Source organism: Rhea pennata, unplaced genomic scaffold (assembly GCF_028389875.1).
Source record: "Rhea pennata isolate bPtePen1 unplaced genomic scaffold, bPtePen1.pri scaffold_32, whole genome shotgun sequence".
Taxonomy (NCBI): Eukaryota; Metazoa; Chordata; class Aves; order Rheiformes; family Rheidae; genus Rhea; species Rhea pennata.
Window position 1 is genome coordinate 1,435,272 of NW_026907679.1, and position 24,242 is coordinate 1,459,513.

Below are 24,242 nucleotides of genomic sequence, written 5' to 3' on the forward strand. Positions count from 1 at the left end.
GAGATCCTGGGGGGTCTCCAGGGGTTTGGAGGGGGGCTCCTGGGAGGGTTTTGTTGTTCCAAAATCTGGGTTCTGTTACCCGGTGTGCAAGCAACCAACAGACACACAGGGTCGAGATATTTCTTTATTTCATTTCTGCGCAGAGATGGGTGCTAGGTGGTAAATCCACAAAGCTAGCACACCTTCTCCCCCTCTCATTCTTCATTTATACACACTTTCCAGGGAGTATTTTATACAAATCTTTCTATTGGTTACAATTTCACTACCTCAGGTAACCGCTCTGCGCTTGCGCTTTCACATTCTGGCCTTAGGCATGCAATCTCTGCAGGAGCTGGCCCCTAGAGCCCAGGGGCTCCCAGCTCGTGCCCTCTGCACGCACAGGGAGCTGGGATTCTTGAGTTTATTTACAAAAGAGAAACCAGGAAAAACAGAGCAGAAAACAAGCAAGTCGGAGCCGCCAGCTGTAATCTGCCCGGCTAGAGGCCAGCACCCAGCTGTGCATGCCGTGTTCAGCCTCTGCGGGACTGCGCCCTGTGGCAAGGGCACCGCCTGCGAGGGTGTCAGCCTCAGCCCCGGCTCACCTTCCCGTAGGGTGCAGTGAGCCTTGGGCTGCCTGTGAGCTGGGGTGCCCAGCATGAGGGGGTGTTCCTGCGGCGTGGAAGCTTTACACAGCTCTCTCCCGCAGAGCAGGGGGCTGGAGCTGCCTCCTGCCGCGTCTTTCAGCTTTTTCTCCCCCTCTCTGATATGCCCGTCCGCTGTGCTGCTGGTGCAGCCCTGTCCATCTCCTCCTGGCCTCCGCCAGGAGCCCTGTGGCTGGAGGTTTGCTCTGTCCCCCACCCCCTGGAAAAGACCCACTTGCTCTTCACAACAGAACAACCTAGGACGCGCCCCACTGCGTGCTGCAGTTGCTAGGGCAGCGACGACGTGCAGAAGCTGTCCCTGTTAGCTGGCTCGCTTGTCTGATGACAGCACAGAGGCAATCGACGACATGTGGCCGATGTCACTGCCGGCTGATTGTGACCTGCCCCTTGGTGGCAGGGGGCCAGCAGCCCCTCCCAAGGCCCCAGGCTATTGCGCAACCCTGCGTGGTGCTGTGCTAGCCTGCTCCCGGTTGGGCACGGTCGTCTTCTCCTGAGGTACCCTGTGTACCCCAAGGGCGCTGACGATGTCTTGTGCCTGGGAGAGAAGGTCCAAGCACTGCTCAGAACTCGGGGAAGTAGCTGCTTACGTCCCCGACCTCATTTTATCTGAGGACTTGAGGCACGAAGCCCGTTGCGTTCAGAATTTTCATGGAGTACTGCTCTTTGCGGACGTCTCAGGTGGGTCCAAGGCTTGTGAAGGGCGGGGGTTGAGAAGAAGTCAGAGACACGAGGCATTGGGACTTTCTGGACCTTTGGGAGCCCCGGTGCCACCTCTGGTGGAGACTGCATCAGAGGAGGCCTCTTTGCTGCTGCCATCTTCCACTTTGGGGGAAGTAGAGCTCAGAGGTGGCTGACGTCAGGAGGAACAAGGGGCTCCAAAAGAGGAGAGGCCTGCAAGAGGCCGGGAGTTGGCTAGTTGGGCTCAGCAGAGGTACCCAGTGCTAGGCACTCCTCCACGGGCTGCAAGAGCGCGTGGGCCAGGGGCCCCTGCTCCAGGCTGTGTGGTGTGGGAGAAGGCACGCTGCCGGGAGCAGTGGCCAATGCGAGAGTGGTGGTTTCTCTTGGGTGGTGCAGGCTCGTTGTCACAAGCCAGGTCAGGGCATGATGTAATGCGCACGCTCTCTGAGGTGGGAGCGTGAAGCTGGCGGCCATGTAGGCACCTGCTGATTCCTCTGTGCCTGTTTGTGCCTCTTTGAGGTTTCACTGCTCTGACAGAGAAGTTTAGCCAGAGCGTCAGCCTCGAGCGGGGTGCGGACGAGCTAACGCAAACGCTCAATGACTACATGGGCGACATTGTGGAGGGTAAGTGCCGTTCTGCAGGACTGTCTGGGACGGTGCCATGAGGCTGCTCTTTGGGAGAGCAGAGAGGTGCGCTAGGCAGCCTCCTTCCGCGTGCTGGGGGTTTCTGTGGGTGCTGAGGGCCACCGAGAGCAGCTGGGCTCTTGTGCTGGGGGACACTGGTGCTGAGAAATGGGTGTCTTATCTTCACTAGCTCCTTTGGGCAGTGCCCAGTACCATAGGCACCAGTGCTGTGGTGCCTGTGAGCAGTGTAGAGGCGGGGCTGGAGCTGTGCTTTCCTGAATGGTGCCCCACCAGGCACCACTGCCCCTGTGCTGCTCGGGCAGCAGAGTGGCTGCTTCTGTGGCTTGCTTGGAGAAGGTGCAGAGGTGACTCTTCTCTTGCTTTCTTTCGCCTGCAGAGCTGCTGGGCTTTGGAGGAGACATCTTGAAGTTTGCAGGTATGTCTTTCTAATTGAAACTTATCTCTGCTGCCACTGCAGAGGCGTGCCAGGGGAGAGGACAGAGTGAGCTGTGAGCTGGCAAAGCCCAGAGGGGAGGCTCTGTTGGCACGCAGGTGCTCCTGGGGAGCTGCCATCGCAGGCCCCAAGCGGGAAGCTGCAGTGGGACAGGGCTGGTGTGGAGGTGTTGGGGAGGCAGCCTGGGAGCTTGGGAGTTGAGGCAGCATGGTAGGAAGGAGGGGATGAGAGAGGCCTCTCATCTCTGCCCTGAGTGGGACCAGCTGCAGGGGTGCCCGTGTTCCTGTAGCCACACTGTGCACCTTCATCCTCTGTGGGCATGGCTGCTGTTGTAGCTGGCCTGGGGGAGGGGAAGGCATCCCTGTGCCCAGAGAGCTGTAGCTGAGGAGGAGGCCTTCCGACGAGTGCCTCTTCCTCAGCACGCCTGCCGGTTCCTGCTGTCCGTGCAGGGGGGTGCAGCTCAGGGAGCGTCAGGTCTCACGAGAGCCTTCCCCTGTTCCCCTGCTTTCTGCAGGGGATGCTGTACTGGTGCTGTGGAGAGTGAGGGAAACACAGCTGAGAGACACCATCAGCCTGGTGCTGCAGTGCTGCCGGCAAATCCAGGAGAAGTACAGCGTCCGTGACACAGACGTGGGTCTGAAGCTCCGACTGAAGATAGGTATGGGGTGTGCTGGATAAGCTGTGCCGTGTGTGGCTCCATGGCCCTGTGCAGGGCCACAGGCTGCTTTTCCGCCTGGGGGAGAGGTGGTGATCCCTCGTGGGGCCAGTGGAAACCTTCTGCCTGGAAGGCTGTTGTGTGCTCTCAGGCAGCCGCTTACAAGCTGCCTGCACGCACCCTGAGCAGATGGCCAGCAAAGGTGCTGGTGTGCTGGGCCTCTGGGGTGCTGTGGCTGTGAAGACATGTCAGTGTCAGCTTCATGTGCCTCTTTCTAGGCACCCGTTTCAGGCCCCTCTGTTGGCAGGCCCCACTTTGTACCCCCTCCCCATCGACACTCCAGCTGGACTCCGTAATGAAGGACGGGTGCCTCCAGCTGAAGCAGCTGAGAGCAGGAGCCTGTCTCCAGGGTTGAGCTTGGAACGGAGCCTGTGGAGAGTTGCCGCTGCGGGAGGCTGCGGAGGTGCAAGTGCTCTGCGCCTCAGTCGTGCTTGTCTCTCCCCAGGGATCTCTGCAGGGCACATGTCGCTGCTGACTGTGGGAGACCGCAAGGAGCAGCACTTCCTGATCCTTGGCAAGGCCGTGGGTGAGGTCTGGCAGGCGCAAAACCTTGCAAGTGCAAGTGATATTATCCTGTCAGCCAGCTGCTGGGAGCTCTGTAACCAGAGCCAGGTGAAGAGCAAGAGAGTGAAAGGCCAAGGAGCTGTGAAGGTGGGTGAGATGGCCTCTAGAGCTGTTTGGGGCACCTGGAGCTGGGGGTGAGGGAGGAAGGTGTGCGAAGGCTGAGGAGATGGGCGTTGTGGGGGTCGTAGCTGTAAAGCGGAGGTGGAGAGCTGTAGCTGTTGCCCTTCCAGCTGAGGGTTAGCTGTGGATTGTGCTTGCTGGGTTTGCAGTGGGGTCAGGAGGGAGTGTCAGGGTTTGGCCCTGCTGGGGTCGTGGCGGTGTTCTGTAGACGTCGGGGTGCGTGGCTGATGGCTGCACAGCTCGTGTGCTGCTGATGCCAGCGTTTGTCCCGGTGCAAATCCAGCAAGGTGGCTTTGCTACACGGAGATCTCCTCTTCTCTGGGAAGCGAGGGCGGGATGGAGGGAGGGTAGGACGCGTGCCCTGGGACTCCTGGGGAGGCTGATGGCAGTGCTTCTGCTGCGTGTGCCTCCAGGTTACAGGCGTGCAGCGGATGTCTGTGTCGGAACGCGAAGAACTTTTCTCCAAGTTCACACGAGCCCAGCTGAACTGCCGTTCTCCTGAAATGCCAGGTGAGTGCTCCGGCTTTGCCTTGTTCTGTGCCAGCCCAGAAAGATGGGGACTGGCTTGCGGAGGGGCTGCTGGGGCCTGGCCTCTGCCCTCTCCCCCTTGCAGTTAGTTAGTGGTTGTGCTTGGGGCGCAGCTGCGCTGCAGCAGAGGCACTGGCTGCTTCCTGCTGCTTCCAGGGGACTGCTGTGGCTGAGCACCTGCAAGAGGAACACACGGGCAAAGGGCAGAGGACCTTGCTCCCCGAGTTGCAGTGCCAGCCCCTGCTTTGCGAGGCCCCCGTAGCCAGGCTCGTAGCGCCCTGCTGCCAGTGACCGCGTGTATTTTCCTTGCGTAGGCGTCCTGAGGCCTGCGGTTACCTTGGCCCCTCATCGTGCTCAGGGGAAGGTGCTGAGGAAGTACATCCCAGCCAGTGTCCTGCGCAAGGTATGGCCACGAGTGCTGGGAGGTGCCTTTTGGGGGAGAGGGAGGGGAGAAGGAGATGTGTGTTGCAGAGCGGCAGTTCTCCAGACAGCAGGTAAGGCAAAGAAAATGCCCCCGTATGCAAAAACCTGGGAAAGGAGTGCTGCAGGGGCCAGAAACCTGCCGACTGTGCGCTCCTGCAGAGAGCGCCGGGGGTGAGGGCGGGGTGGATTGCCCTCTGCATTTTCCACTGGTGTTGTTCTGGCCATGGCCCCGGGGTAAGAGAGAGATGCCTCCGGAGCGGTGACAGCGTTGCTGAGGGTGGCCCCTTGTGTCCATCCATGCCCAGTGCCGCATTGCACTGTTGCGTATCTGCCTCGCGCAGGCTGACGCCTGCTTTGCGCTGCGAGGAGGCTTTCTGCATTCCTCTGAGAGCGCCCGCTGCTGCCGCTCTGTGCGCTCTGCCTTGGTATCTGCTGCAGGCAGGAAGCGCCCAGGGCGAGCTGGCTGGTGGAGGTGGCCCGCTGCTGTCTTCCAGATTGACGACAGACAGCCCCTGGCGTGCCTATCCGAGCTGCGGCCGGTCACCTGCCTCTTTGTGAAGCTGCAGTTTGCTGCCAAGGTCAACCTAACGCAAATCTGCAAGGCTATCCAGGACAGCAGCGTGCTGATTTCGGAGATCCTCCGTCCTCACAAGGGCGAAATCAACAAAATCTCCATGTTTGATAAGGTGAGCGTGGAGGAGCAGTGCCCCCGCGCACGAGGGCGAGGGTGGTGGTGGAGAGGAGGGAAGCGGCTCTGTCTCTCGCACGGTGGGGAGAGAGGAAGCAGCTCTGCCTCGGCGTTGGGAGCGGTACCCTGTGTTCTGGGGTTGCCCTGAAGCTCTGCTGCGGTCGGCGGAGGCTGGAGTCTCAGGGCGGGAAGGGTTTGGTGCAGGCGTTGCGGCAAGGTGTGCTGCCTCTGTCCTCGGCAGGGCTGCACGCTGCTGTGTGTGTTTGGCCTCCCTGGAGGAAAGCTGCCCTGCGAGAGCGTTTGCGCCTTGGAAAGCGCGATTAAAATCTCCACCGCCTGCTCCGGCAGGCTGGGGAAAATCGAGTGAGTGGGGAGGCGTGCTGCCCGGGACGGCCTGGGGCGGGGGGTGCGGAGGGGTGCCAGAGCGCCTGGCTGCTCTGCACACGCAGCCCGCTCAAGCTGGCGTGTCCGCTGCCGGGCTCTGCCGGTCCCCGAGGCCTGCGCTGCCGGGGCAGACGGCAGAGCGCGGGGACGTGGGGAAGGGGCGGCGGTGGGCAGGCAGGACTGCGCACGGGCGCTGCTGAGTCCCTGCTGCTCTGCCTGCGCCTCAGGGCAGTGTCCGTGGGGGTCACCAGCGGGACGGCGTTCTGCGGAGTCGTCGGCCACCGCGTCAGGCACGAGTACACAGGTACGAGGTGTCCGTCTGCGGAGCGGGTGCCCGGGCCGCGTCTCTGAAGGGAAGAGGCAGAGTGTCGGGGAAGAAGCTGTGGGCCCTGGGCGCCGGGCCAGGACGAGGGCTTGGCCTGCGGCAGCACGTCGGGACTGGCGGAGGCGGGGCGGGTCCTGCCGTACGACGGGGGACGGGCTGTGAGCCTCCTTGTTGCTCTCGCTCGTGCTCAGCAGGGTTTTGTGCTGGCCTGTGCTGCAGGGGATGCAGCCGGCAGCCTGGAAGGGTGGTGCGGGTTGCTCTCCTGAGGACGTCAACGCGTGCTCTCTCTCTGTGGCAGTCATGGGCCAGAAGGTGAACCTGGCTGCCCGGCTGATGGAGCACTACCCGGGGCTGGTGTCCTGCGATGCGGCGACCTACGCAGCATCCCGGCTGCCCCGGTCCTACTTCAAGGAGCTGCCGAAGGCCCAGATGAAGGGGGTTGGCGATCCTGGCACTGTCTATCAGTACCTGGGGATGTCGCAGAAGCTGTGAGTGTGCTCTTTGAGCAGGCTGCTGGGGGCGTGGAGGCACACAGGGTGCAGCCTTGGGGAAAAAGAGGAGCTGTGCAGAAAGAGGCCAAGCTGCTGCCCTCCCCAGGCCTCCCACCACTGTGGCTGAGAAGAGGGAAAGCCATAGCACGGCCGTGCTTTTTGCCTGTTCACCTTGGTGCCTGTTGCTGTTGAGAGAGTGGGAGTGATGGCGTAGGGGTGGAGAGGGCTCTCGGGAGTCCGTAGGCCCAGAGGGGCCTGTCAGCCCCTGCCCAGAGGGCCTGCAACTCTGCTTTCTGCCCTGTGCTTGCTTGCTGGCATGCAAGTGCAATGCAGTGGCAATTGTGACCCACCCAGGGGGTATTATCTCGGCTGCTTCTGAGCAGGAAGCTCTTGGAAAGCACTTTGGTCTGTGCTGGTCCCCTGGGCAAGTGTGGGTGGCCAGGCCTGTCTTCTTGCTCGCTTGCTGGTGAAACTGGAGCTGTTCCTCTGGGCCAGGCTTGTAGGTTCTCTTTGGATGATGTTTTGGCCTCTGTTGCTTGCACGTTGATAGCGTGTGCTGTGCCAGTGTGGGCAGAAGCCCTTGGACTTCCATGTGCTGGAAGTTTTCCCTGTGCTTGTTTGGTGTTTGCACTCTCTGCTGAATGAGCGTGAACTTTGGTGGTGGGAGCGTGGCCAGGCTGCCATTATGCTCAAAAGAGGAGCGGGTAGGCAAGAGTGTGTCCTCAGCTGCACGCATGACTCTCTGTCCTCCAGCTTCTGCCTCCTTCACTGACTTTTGTTTTTCTCTCCCCCTGCTAGCATATTTGGCCTGGATCTTATGGAGGAGAGGTCAGAGTACGGCCCCTTGCTCGGTAGGTGAATGCCTTGCTCTTGTGTATGCCCATTTCTTGCCCTTGGGTACCTGCTAGTACCAGCCTGGGAATGGAGATGCTTTTGCAAGGGATGGTGTTGCCTGCAGTGGCCATCAGGTTTAGGCTCATAGCTCGTTCGTAAGGTTGGAGTTGGGCCAGAAGTGGAGGTGGGAATCAGAGTGAGACGCCTAGTGCTTCCTGCCTTCCTGCACCATTAGCGTGTCAGGAGCTTTCAAGAAAGCAGTTGCTCCCAGGCTCCAGCAGGAAGGTGGGGCTGTGAGTGCCCTAAGGCAGGCCTAGCTGCAGAATTGTAGCTCTTAGGGTGGGAAGGAGCCCTGGGTGCGGGCAGGCTCGCAGGTGCGGTGGAGGGAAGGTGCAGTGGCAGCAAGAGGGGAGGCTGCCCAAGGTTGTTGGCTTTTGAGCTCGCTGCAGCAGCTTGCTTTTTGTCTGCCTTCACAGGTCGCGAGGAGGAGATTGCCCTCTTTGAAAGTGCCTTGAAAGCCTACAGGACTTGTCACGAAAGCAGCATCCTAGCATTTGAGGGTGTGCTTGGCTCTGGAAAGAGCCATTTACTCACTGAGCTGGCATTTTTAGGCCAGGCTGCTGGCCACAGGTGAGTGTTTTGGAGCGCTACGTGTGGGACACTTCCCTTGCCCATCCACTGATGTTCGTGGCATCCTTGAGCCCCTCTGCTAGTGCTGCTGGCCGTTGGCCTGCAGCATCCCTGAAAAGCCTCCTGGAGCCGCTGGTATGGAGCAGCTGTACGCTCTCCTACTACGTCTCGCGGGAGCTGGAAGTGGCTTGTGGAGCCAGGGCTGTTGCTCTTGCAAACTTAGGCCAGGCAGCAAGGTCTGGCAAGAGCCCAAGCTGCGTGCTTTTCATGCACCTGGAGAGTAAGGAGAAGAAAGATGCTGGGGGAGGCGGGAGTGGTGTGGTGGAGCTGCCAGAGAAAGGCTGCTTGCCCTTGGGCTTTATCCCCAAAGGCCCCTGGGGTGGCCAAGGCTTTCCGTAGTATAGGAGGCAGATGGCAAAGCTGTGGCATTCAAACACAAAGGCCCAACTTGCTCAGTCCTTGCTTCTTCAGCTGGCAAGTTGCTGAGCAGGGGGAGGTGCTGAGAGCTGTGGAGACACCGGGTGTGGTGGTGGCTCTCCCAGGGGCTTGGCAGCAATTGCCCCTCTGTGGCTTTTCCTTGTAAGACGCGGGAAAAGCTTGGCCCTCTGTGAAGCACTTGGAGGTGTGCGGAAGAAGAATCCGTCTGGGGCTGTGTGTCCAGAGCTCCCTTGCAGACAGCCCTGGATGACGTGCCTCTTCTCTGACAGTTTTGCCTTGGAAGTCTGCAGCTCTTTGCGTTGCTCTCTGAATCTCGGTCCCTTTTGCTTTTGCGTGGCAGGGTGGTGGCCGTGGAACTGACAGAGCTAAACCTGAAGCAGGTCTACTCTGCCCTCCGTATGGTGCTGGCCATGGCCCTGGGCCTGCAGGCATGTCAATCGTGCAGTGCCAGACAGCTTGTGCTGCAGGCAAAGCTCCAAGGGCTGATGGCAGAGAGCAGCTACTGCCTCCTCAACGACATCTTCCTCGTTAAGGTGAGAGCGAAGCCCTCTCTGGCCCTGGCAAAGGGCTGCTTGTGAGCTTTAGTAGTTTGGAGGCTCTGGTGGGGAGTCGCTTGGCTGCCTGGAGGGAAGAGCAGGGGCATATAGCGCAGGCTTCTGTTCCTGAGCGCGGTGGGCAAAAGGCACTGAAGAGCAGCTTGGAGATGGGGCTGATGACCTGTGTTGTCTCCTTGCAGCTGTGTTGGGGAGAGGGCTGATGGTGAGGCCAGGAGAGGCATTTTGCTGGGTTGGTGTTGTGTGGTGGGTAGGTGTGCTGCAAGCCCTGGAAGGCTGTTTCTCTATGACTGTGCTTTTCTGGGCAGTTTCCCCTCTCGACGGCAGTTTCCCAGATGAGTGGCACTCAAAGGCAAATGGAGCTGGAGTTGGTTTTGAAGAAAGTGCTCCAGAAGGTGAGCTCTTCTCTCCCTTGGGGGTCAGAGAAAGACACCAATGCCACAGGCGGAGGCTTCAGGAGGAGAGTGGTGGGAGCTGGCGGGAGGACGATGTACCTGAGTCCTTACCCTTCATAGCCCAAGCACCCCTGCCCATAGCCCCGATACCTTTCCTCCCATAAAGTTGGTGGGAACGTGCTTGGGAGGAGCAACAAGGTTCTTTCTTCTGTCCTACTTTGCACCAGAGGCCTTAAAGTCTCAGAGAAAGTGCAAGCCAGTAAGATTCTGAATGCCTAAGTAGCTGGGGAGAGGAAAGAGGCTTCAGAGCATTCTCTCCGTCTCTCTCTCTCCCTCTCTGTCTGGAGAGGGAGAGAAAGAGGCCAAAGTTGCTGCTATGGAGGCTACTTGAGAACCCATCAGAATCCCCCCAGAGCAAGCTGTTTGTTTCAGACTGTTGAAGAAGATGGCGTTGTATTTGTCATCGACAACGCCCACTGCATCGACTCTCCCTCCTGGAGTCTTATGTGGAGCGTGCTCAGGGATGTCTCAATCTTCATGGTGATGAGCTTCACTGCCAGTCACTGCAGAAGACAGAGGCTTTGCCAAGCTGCCGTAGACATCCTGAAGCTGCCAAAAACCAGTTGTGTTCGTCTGGGAGAGCTGAAGCCTTCCGCTGTAGTGCAGAAAGCCTGCCAGGCGCTTGGAGTTGTCAGCCTGCCCCAGGATCTAGAGACGTAAGTCACAGGCAGGGCCTGTGAGCTCTTGCTGAGGGCTTGAAGCTGTGCAGAGAGGCAAAGGGAATGAAGCCCTAGAAAAGGCAGTGCAGAGCTTCTAGAAGGGCCAGTGCCTCTAGCCAGTGGGACATACTGACAGTCGTGAGCTGCGAGTGGGCAGCTGCCTAGGCACAGAGCACAGGAGGTGTCCAGCCTCCTGTGTTGCACCGGAAGGCAGGAAGGAAGTGGTCCTGCACGCTGGCATGGCTCAGGGGTGGCAAAGGCATTAGTCTGCGTGGTGAGGCTTTGAGGGGTGATTCACTGGGGCAAAGGTTCTCACTGGTGCCGGAAAGTATCTAGGCTGTTGGGGACACGAAGGACAAGGCTTGCTTGGGGCTCTATCTGCACTGCTTTTCCCGAGGATTCCAGCAAAGGCTGTATCTTCCGGGTGACTCAGGCCCCAAAGCCCGTGGGAGTCGTGGCCCTTTCAGAAGTGAGGTGGATCTGTGGTGAAGACGTTGGTTTCTGTGCTCTGCCCAAGTGGCTCAGCACCCACCTGACCTGCCTTTGCCTGTGTCAGTGAGTGCTGGATGTGCTCCTTTGCAGGTTGCTGACGCAAAGAAGCTACGGCATCCCCTATTACTGTGAGGAACTGTTGCGCTACCTTCTTGGCCATGACATGCTCTTGTTCCACCCACTGGGGAAGGATGGGAAACGAGAGGACAAGTGGGAGAGCCTCTTCAGTAAGCACCTTTGCGGTCGATTGCCTAGTTGCTGTGGTGCATTTTCCCCAGCGCATTCTTGCCCGAGGCTTCCCCTGTGAACTTGGCACTGTCAGCTCTTGCAGCCATAGAGATCGTGGTGTGGATCAGGTGTGGGTTTGTACAGGCCTTGCTGCTGGGACAGCCAAAGCCGAGGCAGGGGAGTTCTGGTGTCTTTGAGAGGACAAGTAAGGGTGCCATGGCAGCCAATTTCAAAGGAGGAGCAGAGCTGCTGCCTGCACTCAGATGAGTGCTGGTCTTGTCGTGAACTCATAGGAACACAGGTGCTTCTTCTGGGCCAGTGTGGTGAGTCCTGTGGCTGGAATGTTCCTTGTGCACAGCCACAGGGCTGGATTGAGTCCGTCAGTGACACATGGTGCCAGGTGCTGTAAGGCCTGCTAGGGGTGAATGCTGAAGGGTTGAGGTTGGAGGGAGCTGAGGGATGTTGGGTGGGAGGCATTTAGAGGACCAGACAGAGGGCCTGAAGAGTTGAGTGCGTTAGCGAAAACACTTGAGGGCAAGGGAAGGCAAATGGATGCCTGGAGTCCACAATGCCTGGTCTGCTGCTTCAAGGAGAGCTCCTGCTGGGATCAGGCTCTTCTCTATATGGGTATACGGCATTGGTGCACTTTATGTTCCTGCCGCACACCGTGTTTGTTGGTTAGAAGAAACTTCTTCATCAGCAGGTGGTCTGAGGACTCTGGCTTTTGTGAGCCCCTGCCGTCCTTCTCCTCTGCCTGATAGGCCAAAGCGTAGTTTGAAGCCTGCCTGAAGGGGTGGGAAAGAGCAATTACTGTCCCTGAGCACAGCTGCTTACGAAGCTCCGTGTGCGGGGCGAGGGCAGGCAGGCGCAGAGCAGCCTGACCGCAGGCTGGCTTTGGGCACGCTCTGGCTAAAGAGAGAGAGAGATTAAACACAAGACCCCGGCTAGGCACAAAGCGGGGCATGCTGCTTCTGCCTCTAGCATGCCCCACGCGGGTGGATTTTCATGGGGACGTTGGAGGTGCTGCTGTGTGACCTGTGGAAAATCCCTTCTCTGGCCCTTTGAGTCGCTGCCCAAATTCTTGGGATGCCCTGGACAACTCTACTCTCTAGCCGATGTAGGCGTGTTATTTAAGAGGCATTGGAATGTGCATGTATTTCCCTGGGCAAAAGGCAAAGAAGGTCACTTGCAAAGAAGTCTGACATCAAACCCAGCAGAGGCGAGGCACAGGCCTTGGGAACTTGAATGCCAAAGTGTGAAAGCCCCCAAAGGTGCTACTAAGTGAAGGCGGCAGTGGTAACACGACCTAGGGATGAATGCCAACCAGCTTGCCATGGCTCTGGCAGCAGCCCTGAGTGACCCCCGATTTTGCATTTGCACTGGCAAGGTGCCTGCCTCTGGGATGACAGCAACACTGCTGCCTTCTGTCTTGAGGCGTTGCCTCCCCAGTCAGGAGGTCTGGAGCCTTTGACTTGGGAGTGTTTGGGGAAACTGCCTGGCAACAGCTAATGTTAGGGAAGGGCTATGAAACAAAGGTATGCAAGGGAAGTGCTTTGCTCGTCTTAGCGAGCATGTTTGGTGCAGGCCAAGTGCATCAGGCCACCTGAGGCAGGCCTTGTTCCAGCTGAGGTGGATTTTGTAGTGTTTGCAAGCAGGAAGTCATGACATGAATTGTCTCCCTTTGCTAATCGCTTTCCCCTGCTCCCTTGTGCCGCTCAGCTTCTGTGACGGAGGCTTCAACCACCGCAGCAGCACGGAGCTCCAGCGCGGGGAAGGACCGCAGGGTGTGCACCATGAGGCCGGATGTGACCCTGCAGAACACTGTACTTCCCCCTACGTTGAAAGGTGAGGGGCTGAGCCGCGCTGCGGCAGCTGGCAGCAGTGCTGGGTGCCTATGCCAGGGCATGAGCTGGAGAGTGTGGGCCTCGGTGTGCTGCAGAGTTGAGCCTCTCCCCTCTGGGACTAAGCTGGGCAGGTTGCTTTGGTGCCATGGGATTGTCCGCAGAGAAACATGCATCTTGTCTGCTCTGAGTGGGATGGGGTGGGCAGGGGGCGGAGAAAGGAAGGTATTGGGAGCAGACTGTTCTCAGCAAGAGAAAATGCATTTCCAGGGGATATTTGTCATGGCTCCGATTGAGCTTTGAACTAGGCTTTGCACCTCATTGTTCTGTTTGTAATTTCTTCTGCTTGTGGGGGCCTCAAGGCACTGAAGCCCAACAAATCCGTCTTGCGAATCTCTCTGCCTGTTGTTTTCTGGGCTGGCCCAGAAATCGCCCCATTTCTAGGGGGTGCTGGATGGGAAGCTGTGAATGAGCATGGCTGCCCTCGAGCCGAGCCCTGGCCGAATGCGGGTGGCAGAAATGTCCCCCATGCCCAAGTGTTCTTCTTGAAGGAGCTGCTTTGTCCAAGAAGGGGAAAGTCTTGTGTGACCAAGGGAAATGCGGGGTTGTGGGGAGCTCTGAGCTGGCCTCAGCGGTGCAGGAAAAGCTCTCTGTCTGTGTGCCCTGTGGACATAAATAGAGCGCAGAGCTGGCAAGCTGCATCCCCGGACATATGCATGTGCTGGATGCTGCCCTGCCCATCCATAGTGGGGGAGCGTTCGTCTGAGCATCTCTGCTTTCCCGCATCCTTGCTTCCTGGGGGTCAAGCAGGAGCAGAGGCATCTTGAAGACACGTGCCCTGGGTTGCAGTTGTCCAAGGGGCTGGGTCCCTAGGGAAGAATCTACCCTCTCGAGTGTTGCAGCTAATGCAGGCTGTGATGGTGGGGAGGGGCAAGGGAGAGACGTGTGGCTTGCTTTTGGCAGGGATTGCGCTGGCTGAGCTGGACAGCATGAAGCCCTCGGAGCAGATGGTTCTGAAGTGTGCAGCCATCCTAGGGCCGCTGTTCAGCACGGAGCTGCTGTTCCACATCCTTCCCGGGTGGAGCAGGGCCAAGCTGAACAAGGCGCTGAATGCCCTGGTGAGATGCAACATCCTCAAGTGGCTGAATGCTGCCAAGGGGGCAGAAGAGAGCAGTGTTCCCACCGAGGGGTCAGGCACCTCTCTGGAGGAGGAGAGCGGTAAGAGGTGGTAAGGGGAGCCTGGGAGCACTGCAGGCTGCTGCTGCCGCTGTCTGTGTCCCCGGTGGGGCTCCCCAGAGAATGCTCCCTGCCCGGAGGAGGTGTGTAATGCTCATGGCACCCCGGGGAGTTAGGGATGGGTTGTTAAAAGCTCTGACAAGTCCGTTTCCGAGGAGCCTGTGCTTTGTGCTTTGTGCTGGAGGGCAATATTGCAGTGAGGTGCTGCGAGTCCCTCTGCTGCCCTGCCTGCAAGCGCGGCTCATAGCCCGTGTAGGAGAGGGAGTACGAAAGTCCTGACCTGCTGACCCTGCCTCCCACTGTGTGCAGATGAGGGATTTAGTGTGCGTTGATCTTTATTGTCCCCTAGCGCTGGGAGTGTCTTGCAGAGTGGGCAGAAAGAGCTGGCTGTGTCTTGCTTCTGCGGCTGGCAGCATCCCCAGCTGCCGCCTGAGCGCAGCTGCACAGCCTGTTGGCAGGGAGAGCAGGCCAGCAGCCTGTTGCGCTGGCCGTGCTAGTGTGAGGAAGGCAAGGTGGGCCCTTTTGCTGTCTGGCCCGGAGGCTCTGAGTGCAGGAGCGCTGGTTTCCTGCCAAGTGCCTACGCCAAGGCCTGTCTTTCATGGTGCAGCTATGGCATGCGTGAGCTCTGGCCCCAGCTCTGGCCCCAGCTCTGGCTGATGGGAAGCCCCGTTGCCTTTCAGATGCCCAGAAGTCATCCATGGAGGAGAGCAAGCAGAGGGCGAGGCTGGAGTCTGGCGTGCTGGCCTTTTGCGCCCCGCTGCTGCAGGAGGCTGCCTACGAACTGTGGCCGAAGGGACAGAGGGTGGCCCAGCACCACAAGTGTGCGGCCTTCCTGGAGAGGCACGCGCACAAGTGCCAGTGCTGCGGGGGAGGCGACTTTGTTGCCTTCCACTGCTTGGCCCTGGGCAGCACGCAGGAGGCCGAGAGTGGAGAAGAGCATGGCAGCGACTGCTACTGGGGCAACTGGGAGGCCTCCCTGGCGACCAGCGAGGAGATGAAGTCGGACGAGCTCCCCGCCTCTACGGGTATGCTGTGTGCCCTGCTCTGGAGCCTGGGTCCTGCCCACTCCTACTGCACACTTGTTTCACGCAAGCGTGGGGATGCTTCCAGTGCAAGGCGGATAATTTTGTAGGACTAGTTCATTTCTCCACTGAGCACAGCTCCACAATGAGAGTGATGATGTGTCCACAGCGTAGCGCCTTTCTCCCCTTGCGTGTCCACCTGCATTTTCCCAGAATTACGGGAGGGCAGCCCATCTCCTGGCAGAGGTGCACGCGTGGCTCAGCAGGCTGAGGTGTATTAGCTAGTGTGTCTAGTACACTTGGTGAAGCTAGGTTAAATCTGGAGTTGAGCCCCACATGGAAGGCAGATGTCAGGGAAGGAGCTGGAGAGGGAGCTGCCGCCAGTGCCTTTGGCTCTGCTCTTCCTCCCTTGGTGCTACAGAATGGCAAGAAGCAGCTCTACGGCATGTGCAGTGAGGAGGTGTTTGATGCCATGCTTTCTTTGCAGATGCTTCAAGTGGTGTACCGAAAGAGAAGAGCTTCTTGGAGGAGATTTTTCAGTGAGGAGCCAAGGTTTTGAAGATGATTTTGGGGGGCAGTGGGGTGAGGGTGTGCAGAGGAGATAAGCGGAGTTCCCCGCTTGGGCTGCCCATTGTGAGTCTAGCATTGGCAAGAGCAGGCCTGTGAGAGGCAGCTGGGTTGAGATGGCCATGGGGATGCGTATCTTCGGGGAAGCCATTGGGATCCCAGTGCTGATGGTGGTTTGGAGTGGAGCAGCCCTGGCTTTCTAGCTGTTAGAGAGCAGTGTTGCAAGCTGTGCAGGGGCAAAGCAGCCCCTGGAGGCAGGGTGGCTTGTGGAAGGGGACAGAAATGCCAGCTGGTCTCTCTGCCTGCCTAAAAGAGCAGTGCTCCTCCAGAGCGGGGGCAGCAAAGGCGCCAACAGGATTGGTGCTCCTGCCGCTTTGTTACAGCTATGCCCAACGGAATGGCTTGCCGTTGCTGAAAAGGGGAACTGTTGCTTCTCGTGCTGGTTCTGCCCTGCCTGAGTCCACTGTGCCTGTGCTCTGGGGCCCCAGGGCTCCTCAGAGTGCCCAGCATATACTGGTCAACGGGCCCGCAATGTCAGGGAACAAATCTTGCCAAAGCGTGCTGTGTGAGTGAGTTGTCCTGGCTTTGCTTGCCATGCGGGGAGAGCCAAAGGTCTTGAGGGAGGAGAGAAGGTGAGAGCAGAAGGGAGGAAGGAGCACAGGGGGAAGTCATAGAAACGATGGGGGGCTGCGGCCCGCTCCGGAGTCAGTGGTGTCAGTTTTAAGCTGGGAGGGCCCAGGGAACTCTGGGTGCCGGTCACTGTTGTGTGGGGTAGAAAGAAGGACTGAGCGAGCTCCCTCAGCACGCCTGGGAAAGCTGTGCAACCCACGGCTCCCGCGCGGTGCCTTCGTGCGTGTGGCCTCGTGCTGTGCTAGAATGTGTCTTTAACGTAGGCTGAAGGAGCGGTGTTGGTGACACTGGTGTGTGCTTTGGTGTCTTCTTTCTCCGTGATCTTGTCTCCAGAGCAGCAAAGCAGTTTCTGGCTAAGACCGAATGGATGCACAAGGTGCCCAGCAAGACCCACTGGACGCAGGGTGTGGAGTGTTCCTGCAGCTGCAAGGCCATTGTGGACTTGGTGCTTGTGCCCTTGGCTCAGCACTACATGGCAGTGGGCAATGACGCCCGAGCCTTTTATTATCTGCTGGAGGGTGCGGCTGCCTACTTGCACGTCTCCGACAACTACCTGGTGAGTTGCCGTGCTTGCCAGAGCCCACTGCCCGTGGAGTCCTCTCAAGTGCCTTGCCCTGAGCAAGCCAGTTTCCCCACTGCAATAGGGCCTGCCTGGGGGCCTGCCTTTGTGGGGACTCGGGGATGAATTGGTGGGAGTGAGACCCAGCGTTTGCCTCCTGTTTGCCTCTCCTGTGGCAAGAGAGACAGGGCCGTGAAGCAGCCCCTTGGTGCAAGGTGCACCTCCCAGGAGGTGGTGCAAAGGAGTGCTTGTGCGCGTGGTGTGAGAGGCAGCGTGACTGTGCTTGGGTGGGCATCACCAGGGGCAGGTGCAGGCCTCCTCAGCAAGATGCTGGAGGCACCTGGGAGTGCTGGGGCTGGGGACAAGCTTGGCAGCGATGCTCAGCTGCTCTCTGTGTGCTTGTTCAAAGGCCTTCCGGAACCTGAGAAAAGCAGAAGTGCTGAGGACCTCGGTGGCTAAGAAGGGAAATGCGCTTGCTTGCTTTGAAGAAGCCACTTTGCTGAGCCTCAAAGGAGAGGTAAGGTGACAGGGTGGTTTTGGTGGGCTCCCCCGGTTGGTGGAGTTCAATGCTTTCCTGTGGGGTAGGGTGGGGTGGGGCAGGCTCTCCCTGGCCCACCTAACTGCGACTGCTCTCAGCCTGCTTTCCTGGGGCCCCTTTGCCCCCTGGCCCAAACCAGCTGAGGTCCTGGCCTTGATTCCACCAGAGACATGCAATTGGTTATGTGCTGAATCGGAGCCCTTTGGGAGCCTTCCCAGTATCCTTGTTCTTAGCGTTCCCAGTAGCTGGGAGGCTCAGGATTCCCAGCTGTGCCTGGGGCTGCTTGATGCACTGGGGATGAGCTTTTGTGCCAAACGGGACTGCCTTCAAAGCCCTTTTGCTGTGCAGGTCTGCTACCATATGGGACAAACGGAGCTGGCGAAGACAATGATCAGGAAGGCATTGAGCCTGCTGAAGAGGAAATTCCCCACGACCTCCACTGGCGCCGCCTTGCAGCTTGTCCTGGAAAAGTCAGAGCATGCCTCTCACAAGAAGAACAGAGACTGCTCCATTCCTCAGGAGGCAGGGTAAGAAGCAGAAGGGAAAGCAAAGGCTCTTCTAGGCAGAGGGAAAGCTGCTGAGGGAGCTGGAGGCTAATGGGTGGAGCAGCTGTGGGTTGTATTGGGCAGCTACTGGGGTGCTGGCATGGGAGATGGTGTTGGTGAGAGCAGGGAGGTGTTAGTGGGGAGCAGAGTGTGGGGAGGCGATGGGAGTGTGCTGGCAGGAGCAGGAGGTGGGCCTGTCGGCATAAGTGGAGGTGAGCTGTGAGAAGGAGGAAGCTCAGAGGCTGTAGCCAGGCGCAGGCCTCCCGTGCAAGGCCCCTTTTCCTCCCGGTGGCCAGCTTTGCTTGGCCTGCCTAGGCTGTAGTGCCAAGCACCATCTTTAGCAGTCACGTTTCCTGGGTGGTGCTCCTTGGTTCTGCCGCTTGTATCGCTGCGGCCATGCCTGCGTCAGCTACCCCTCTGCAAGGAGGTGCAGCCGTCTCCTCCATCCCCCTGCTTCCCCCGCCCCGTGGGACTTGGCACAGTGTGCCTAGCGGCTGTGGCCCAGCAGTTTCCCTTGTGTGGCAGGAGGCAGAGGCTCCCCTGGCTGTTCCGGCAAAGCCACTGCCTGTCCTTACTGCGGCAGCTCTTCAGCCTGGAGAGCGCCGCCGGCAGTCGGAGGCTCTCCCGCCTGGCAGCACTCATGAAGGTGAACACGGCCAAGGAGTCCGAGGACGCGAGTCACGTGAGTGCCTTCTCTCTGCAGCAGCAGACCCGTCCCTGACACGGCTCCTTTTCCATGGCCTGGCAAGAGTACCAGCAGGGCCTGCCTCCGGCAAGAAGAGCCCAAAGATGTGCGTGTGCCTGCCCTTTTCCAGATGAACTTCCAGAGGGTGTGGGTTTCTGCTGCTTTGGGTAGTCCCTCGCGTTGGATTAATTTCCTAATTGTGAGCATGGAGGCGGTTCTGGCTTTAAGGCAGCACCACTGTGTGTATTCTGTAGTTTCCTCGTGGCTCTTGATAATGCTGGTGTGCAAGGCCGGGGGCCCCTGTCTTGGCACGGCTGCAGTTAGCAGTGGCAGTAGGAAGAAGAGTTGGTCGTATGGGTGCGCGCTGTGAGAGTGGAAGAGAAGAGAGAAGCTGGCAGCTGGGTTGTGGCCTGTCCCCTCCAGGCCAAGGAATTGCCCTGGAGAGACAGAGTCGTGTGCATTGTTGTGTTTGGACCCTTCTAGGTCCTCTTGTCCTACCTGGAATATGCGCTGTGCTGCCAGAACCTGGGCTGCCGGGAAGAGTGGCTGCAATACGGGTGGGCGGCCATGCAGCTTAGTGCTGAGGTGCAGCTCTTTGGAGGAGGGATATTAAACACGGCCAGCTTTGCCCAGGCCCTGTCCCATCTGACCCTCAGCCTGGGAAATCTGCCTCTGTCTGTCGACATAGGTAGGTACTGCCCCCGCCGCCTGCAAGAAGGCATCTCTGCCGAGAGAGCCGGTGCAAGTCTGCTTGTTCTCTTCCCAGGCTATCGTTCTGAGAGGCTCTGCATGGAGCTGCAGAAGCCTGACCTGGGCTACGTGGTTCTCAGGACCCTCTTCATGGCACTCTTTCTGCAGATGAGGTAATCACGGTGCTGGAGAGAGTGGGGGTTGCGCAGTGTCAGGGGTCAGGGACCTTTGGGTGAGAACAGGCCTGCTGGAGAAAGTGGGACGGAGTTGGGAGGAAGAGCAAAGAAGGGAAAACGAGGGAGAGAGAGGTGCTGGGAAGGGGAGTGGGAAGTGTCTGGAGGTGCTGCCTGGGCTCCCAGCCCGTGGAGAGGCTCCCTGGAGGCTCGTTGTGTTCCTCCCCAGGTACCCGGAATGTGAGGCAGTGCTGCGCAGGCTAGAGAAGCAGGTGTCTGGAGCAGATGAGATCGTTGGGCAGGCATGCTTCTTCTCCTGCTGCTTAGACCTCTTGCTTGATGCTGGTACGTGCTCAGTGAGGAGGGCCCTCCAGAGCCTGTTTGCTGGGCAGGCAAGGCTGCCCCCCTGGAGCTGTGGGCCAGAGCTGGGGGCTTTGTGCACGGTATAAACAGGCAGAGCCCTCCCAGCACAAGCAGAAGTGCACCGTCAGTACAAGACTTCTAGAGACTGGAGTAGACAATACAAGAGTTCTGCCAGGTTTCCCTGTCCTCTGGAAACATGGAAACAGTTGTGCTGGCCAAAGCAGTTTTTCTCCTGGTAGAACAATGACCCCAGAGCCTCCAGCAATCCTTATATTTCCTCCACAGAGCTTTCCGCTGTGCGCATTTCTCTCTTCGCCTGCATCCTCGTTATTTTTTTTCCCTTTTGCGTTTCTAACATGGGAGCCAAGAGTAATTTGACAGTGCTTTCAGTTATGCTCTTTCCTAGCTGTATTTTGAGATTGCCCCTTCTGAAAGCTCTTCTCCGCCTCACTCTGCTCTGGCTCCCCAGGAAGCAGGGCTAGCAGTGCTGGCATGTGCCTGAGCAGGAGGCACCTAAGAGCCTGTGCTCTGGGGTCGCTGTCCTTGCTGCTCAGTGGCAGCGTGCCTTTGTGCAGTGCTAGAAAGCTGCAGATTTCTCAAGGGTAAGACATGGTGTCAGGGGAGCTGGGAGTTCTCTTGTTTCCTTCCTGATGTTCTCTGCCCTTGCGTTCAAGGGCAGTTCCGTGCACTTGAGCAGCCCTGAGGAGCTAGGGTAGAAGTGCAGCCCTTGCATGCTTCCTGTGAGGTTTGTTGCTCTGTGAGTGCTTTGCCTGCCAAGAACTTTGCCGCCTGTGCTGGAGCTTTCTGCTGCTCTGAATGCCTGAGGCACGGTGAGGCCAGGGAGGGAGGTGCTGCTTCGCTGCTTCTCTGAGAGACATTTGTATTGCAGGGTGGCAGTATAAGTCCTTTGAAGAGTGCAGGAGGTTCGTGGAGCAGAACGAAGCCAACTGCCTTCTCCAGGCGCAGAGCAGCATCCTGCTTGGACTGTATTCGTCTCTGGCTCTTTGGTAAGTTGGAGACTTGCTTTGAGTGGGGAGAGGCCCAGGCAGTGGTTGTGGCCGGGAAAGGGGGAGCTCTGCGTTCATCACATGCCCCCATCCCGTGTCCACCAAGGCGGCTGCTTCTGGAGCATGATGGTGAAAGGGGCCAGGGGGCCACGCAGGATGAGCAAGGTGGCAAGGAGCCCCAGGTTGTGCTGCTGTGGAGCCCTGCCAGGGAAGGATGCCTTGGCGGCATACAGCCACAGCCTTCCTTTTCCCCTTGAATGTTGGGGGGGGACTGGTGTGGCTCTCTCTCAGCGCAGGAAAGCGATGCAGGCTGAATGCTGCCTAAGTGCAAGAGCTTGGCTCGGGGAGGGCACGAGGGCCTGGAGCAATGCTGTGTTTGTGGGAGAAGGCAGCCGTTGTCCCAGTCTCCTGCCTAGCATGGCTTGTGTCTCCTGGGTGCCTGCAAGGGACTGGGTTCCAGTCCTTGCAGTTTCCCTGTGGTCTCGCTCATCACTGTGGGGGAGTGCTGAGTGCCGCTGGCTCACAAACAGACACGCATGCGCACACGTTTATAAACAGGTCAAGCAAACTGGAGGGAAGGGGAGCGGAGAGAACCCTGTTGGGAGGGACAGCAGTAGATTCCTGCTCAGCTGTGATGTAGCAGGGAGACAAGAACACCAAGTTCACGCGGGAGAGAAGGAATTGAGCTACTGCTGCCTGATTACAATACAGTGCTCTCAGTGATGCTTATCAGGAGCAGCTACAACACGCTGCGGTTCAGCCCCCCAGTACACCCCCAGTAGCTTCCTTGTCCTAGAGGATGCATTGCCTCTGGAAGCCAGGTTGGGGCTGGAGCCTATGGCCTAGGAGACCTCTTGGTTACTTGCTCATCTCTACAAAATGTGCCTGAGTGTGTGTTTGTATGTGCTTCCTTTCTTCCTCTGGACAATGTAGGTTTGCAAGGCTCGGGCAGTGGGACAACTTCCAGAAGCCCTTTGAAAAGGCCAAGAGGCTGCTGAAGAGCACTGGCGCCTGCCTTGTGGCCAGCCAAGCGTGCAGCCGGCTCCTGGAGTGCCATAGCCTGGTGCTGAAAAAGGACATGGAGCACGGCTCGTGGAGGGCCCGTGACAGCTGCCGCAGGGCTCTAAGGGTGAGGGATGTGGAGGAGTGGGAGGGGCATGCTGCAAGGGCCCTCTGGGGAAAGCTGTGTTGCTAGCAGCTGTGGGTTGACCTGTGCAGGTAGAAGCAGCCACGGCAGGATGGAGTCAGGGTAGTGCCAGAGGGTAGCGGCTTAGGGAGCAACGTGGCTAAAGACTCCTGTAACAGAGGTGTCAGCAAGAGGGGGACGAGAAGGCAGTCAGGTGAAGGCAGTCTTCCTGGGCATGTGAGAATTCCCTTGTGGGACTGCTTGGCCCAAACAGGAGAGGAGAAGAGCCTTGCTCAGCCATGAGCTAGTGAGCCCTGCTGAAATGCCTGCTCCATAGGAGGTGTTAGGGCTCAGGAGAGGTTTGTGTGGTACCTCAGCCTTGCTAGCTGTGCACGCCTCCTTTCTTTGTGGCTGGTTTTTCTCTTTGGGGATTTGACGCCCTTCTCTGTGCCAAGCCATCGCTGGGCTCTCTGACTTGTCCTGATGTACCTCTCTGCTGTTTTCTCGGCAGCTCGCCGAAGAGGTTTTCTCTCGGTGCTCCACAAGCCCCGTCTTCCACCCCAGAGTCTACCACCTGAAAGCCTACATTTTGCTGATGCTGGGGAATGAAGAGCAGAGCCTGCTGTGCCTCAATCAGGGCCTCCAAGCCTGTGAAGACCATGGCAACCTGCTGGAGAAGACTTGGCTGGAGATGAGCACTGTAAGTTGCTCACCTGTGCCTTTGAGTTGCTTTCTGGGCAGAAGTTGAGCCTGCTGTAGCAGAAGGTGGGCCGCACTGTACTGTGGCAGGTAGCCCCAGAGAGAGCCCCCCGAGAGCTTCAGGGGCATGTGCTCAAAGTCCTGTGAGAGCTGGTAGGTGCTCTCAGCCCCGCTCAAGAGGAAGGTAGAGAGCAGCTGTGATCCTTCTCTGCCAAGTGGGGCTGGACTGGTACGTGAGGAAGCAGTATGCCCTGCAGCTGCTCCTTTGCAGCATCTCTGCTTGGCAGAGTGGTGGTGAAGTGGAATCTTTCCCTGCTCCTTAAGGCAGCTCTGGGAGGCCAGGGTCAACGTGTGCTGAGTCTGAATTGGCCTTGCCTCTCCTTCTGCTCGCTGAGGGGTTTTGGCAGCATGGCTCATTGGCTGATGGATGGAACAAGCTGCTGAGAGAGGCCTTAGTTGCCTTCCCAGGCAGAAGTCATGGCTCTGGAGGTCACGTGCTCTTCTCAGCTCTCACTGTGCCTTTTTCCCCCCCTTCCTTTAGGAGTGCTGGTTCACTGGAAAAGGCCCCCTGGGAGATTTGTGGCTGAAGACAGCCCCACATTTTCCCCACCTGAACCAAGCAAAGCCAGAGGTCTGTAGCTCCAGGTACCTGCTGAAGCTGCCAGCACTGCAAAGGGAGGATTCTTCTCCGGGAATTAAATTCTGACACTGCTAGTCCAAGCACTTCTTCCTTTCCTTCTTCCTTTAATATACTCAGCATCATTCTTCGGCCCCCTGCTTGTATTCTGCCTCGTTCTCTCCTTTCCCACAACAATGTTTGCACAACCTGAGTCAAACTGAACCAACACCTACACAATTACTAAGGTCAATACTCAGAACAAAAACCAAAAAAAAAACAAAACAGTGTGAGCATTCTGAAGAACTTAGCATTTAGGCTTCCATCAAGTGAGGAATATGATAAATAAGGCACAAAGCGCTCCAGAGAAGGTAAAGCTCTGGGGGGTTAGTTAATTCCTATAGTAATATAGTAGTTCCCAAGTAGTATCCGTTCTCCTGGGTAGAGGTAATGCATCGGGCCATTTTAGGCCATCTCTGCCCAGCTCTTTGCCAGTTTGGTTCTCCTGTTGGAGTTTCTCCTTGCTGCAGCCCCACGGGATTGGGGGTGGTAGGCACAATGCAACTTCTGTTCTCTCTGCAGGTTTTATGCACAAGGGGATGTCAAGGGTTACACCTTTGTGATAAGTTAGTACAGCAAAATGCATGTCCTTGGTGGAACTCATGTCCTGCAGCAGGTGTTTCTTAAGAAGACACAGATGTTAGGTCCTTGGCAGAGAGAACATTTTAAAATAAAGACATAGTTTACAGCCACCAAAGCAGGGAAGTTGGTAAGAGTATTATGTACTCGTGTCCCTGACTAATGAAATGGTGGGTGTTGTTTTTTTTTTTTTTTTTTTTTTTTTTTTTTAAAGTAACATTCTCTGGTTAAAGGGAAACTGTATAAACTCCCTGTAAGCTGCCACAGGGCCCTCCCTTAATTGGGGAGTACCTTGCTGCTGCAGTCGTCCATGATTAATAAAGAAATATAAGTGAAGCATCCCACATACATGATTGCAGACCCATTAGAAGCCAAAGGACA

The 24,242-nt window shown here is 57.9% G+C and overlaps 1 protein-coding gene across 1 annotated transcript; it reads left to right on the forward strand.

Moving 5' to 3' along the window:
• Positions 1–1,165: 1,165 nt before the first annotated feature.
• Positions 1,166–23,853, forward strand: LOC134154520 (adenylate cyclase type 10-like). Its single transcript, XM_062601194.1, has 34 exons — positions 1,166–1,319; positions 1,839–1,943; positions 2,341–2,379; positions 2,912–3,055; positions 3,558–3,763; positions 4,210–4,306; positions 4,639–4,727; positions 5,242–5,433; positions 5,677–5,798; positions 6,047–6,123; positions 6,443–6,632; positions 7,434–7,486; positions 7,946–8,099; positions 8,878–9,070; positions 9,400–9,486; positions 9,919–10,202; positions 10,788–10,924; positions 12,645–12,770; positions 13,730–13,984; positions 14,683–15,027; positions 15,512–15,563; positions 15,975–16,124; positions 16,555–16,777; positions 17,190–17,297; positions 17,667–17,845; positions 18,389–18,545; positions 19,032–19,236; positions 19,315–19,411; positions 19,641–19,756; positions 20,664–20,781; positions 21,715–21,910; positions 22,419–22,607; positions 23,148–23,251; positions 23,805–23,853. Exons 1-34 carry the CDS (start codon positions 1,166–1,168, stop codon positions 23,851–23,853), a joined length of 4,992 nt encoding a protein of 1,663 aa, XP_062457178.1.
• Positions 23,854–24,242: the final 389 nt, after the last annotated feature.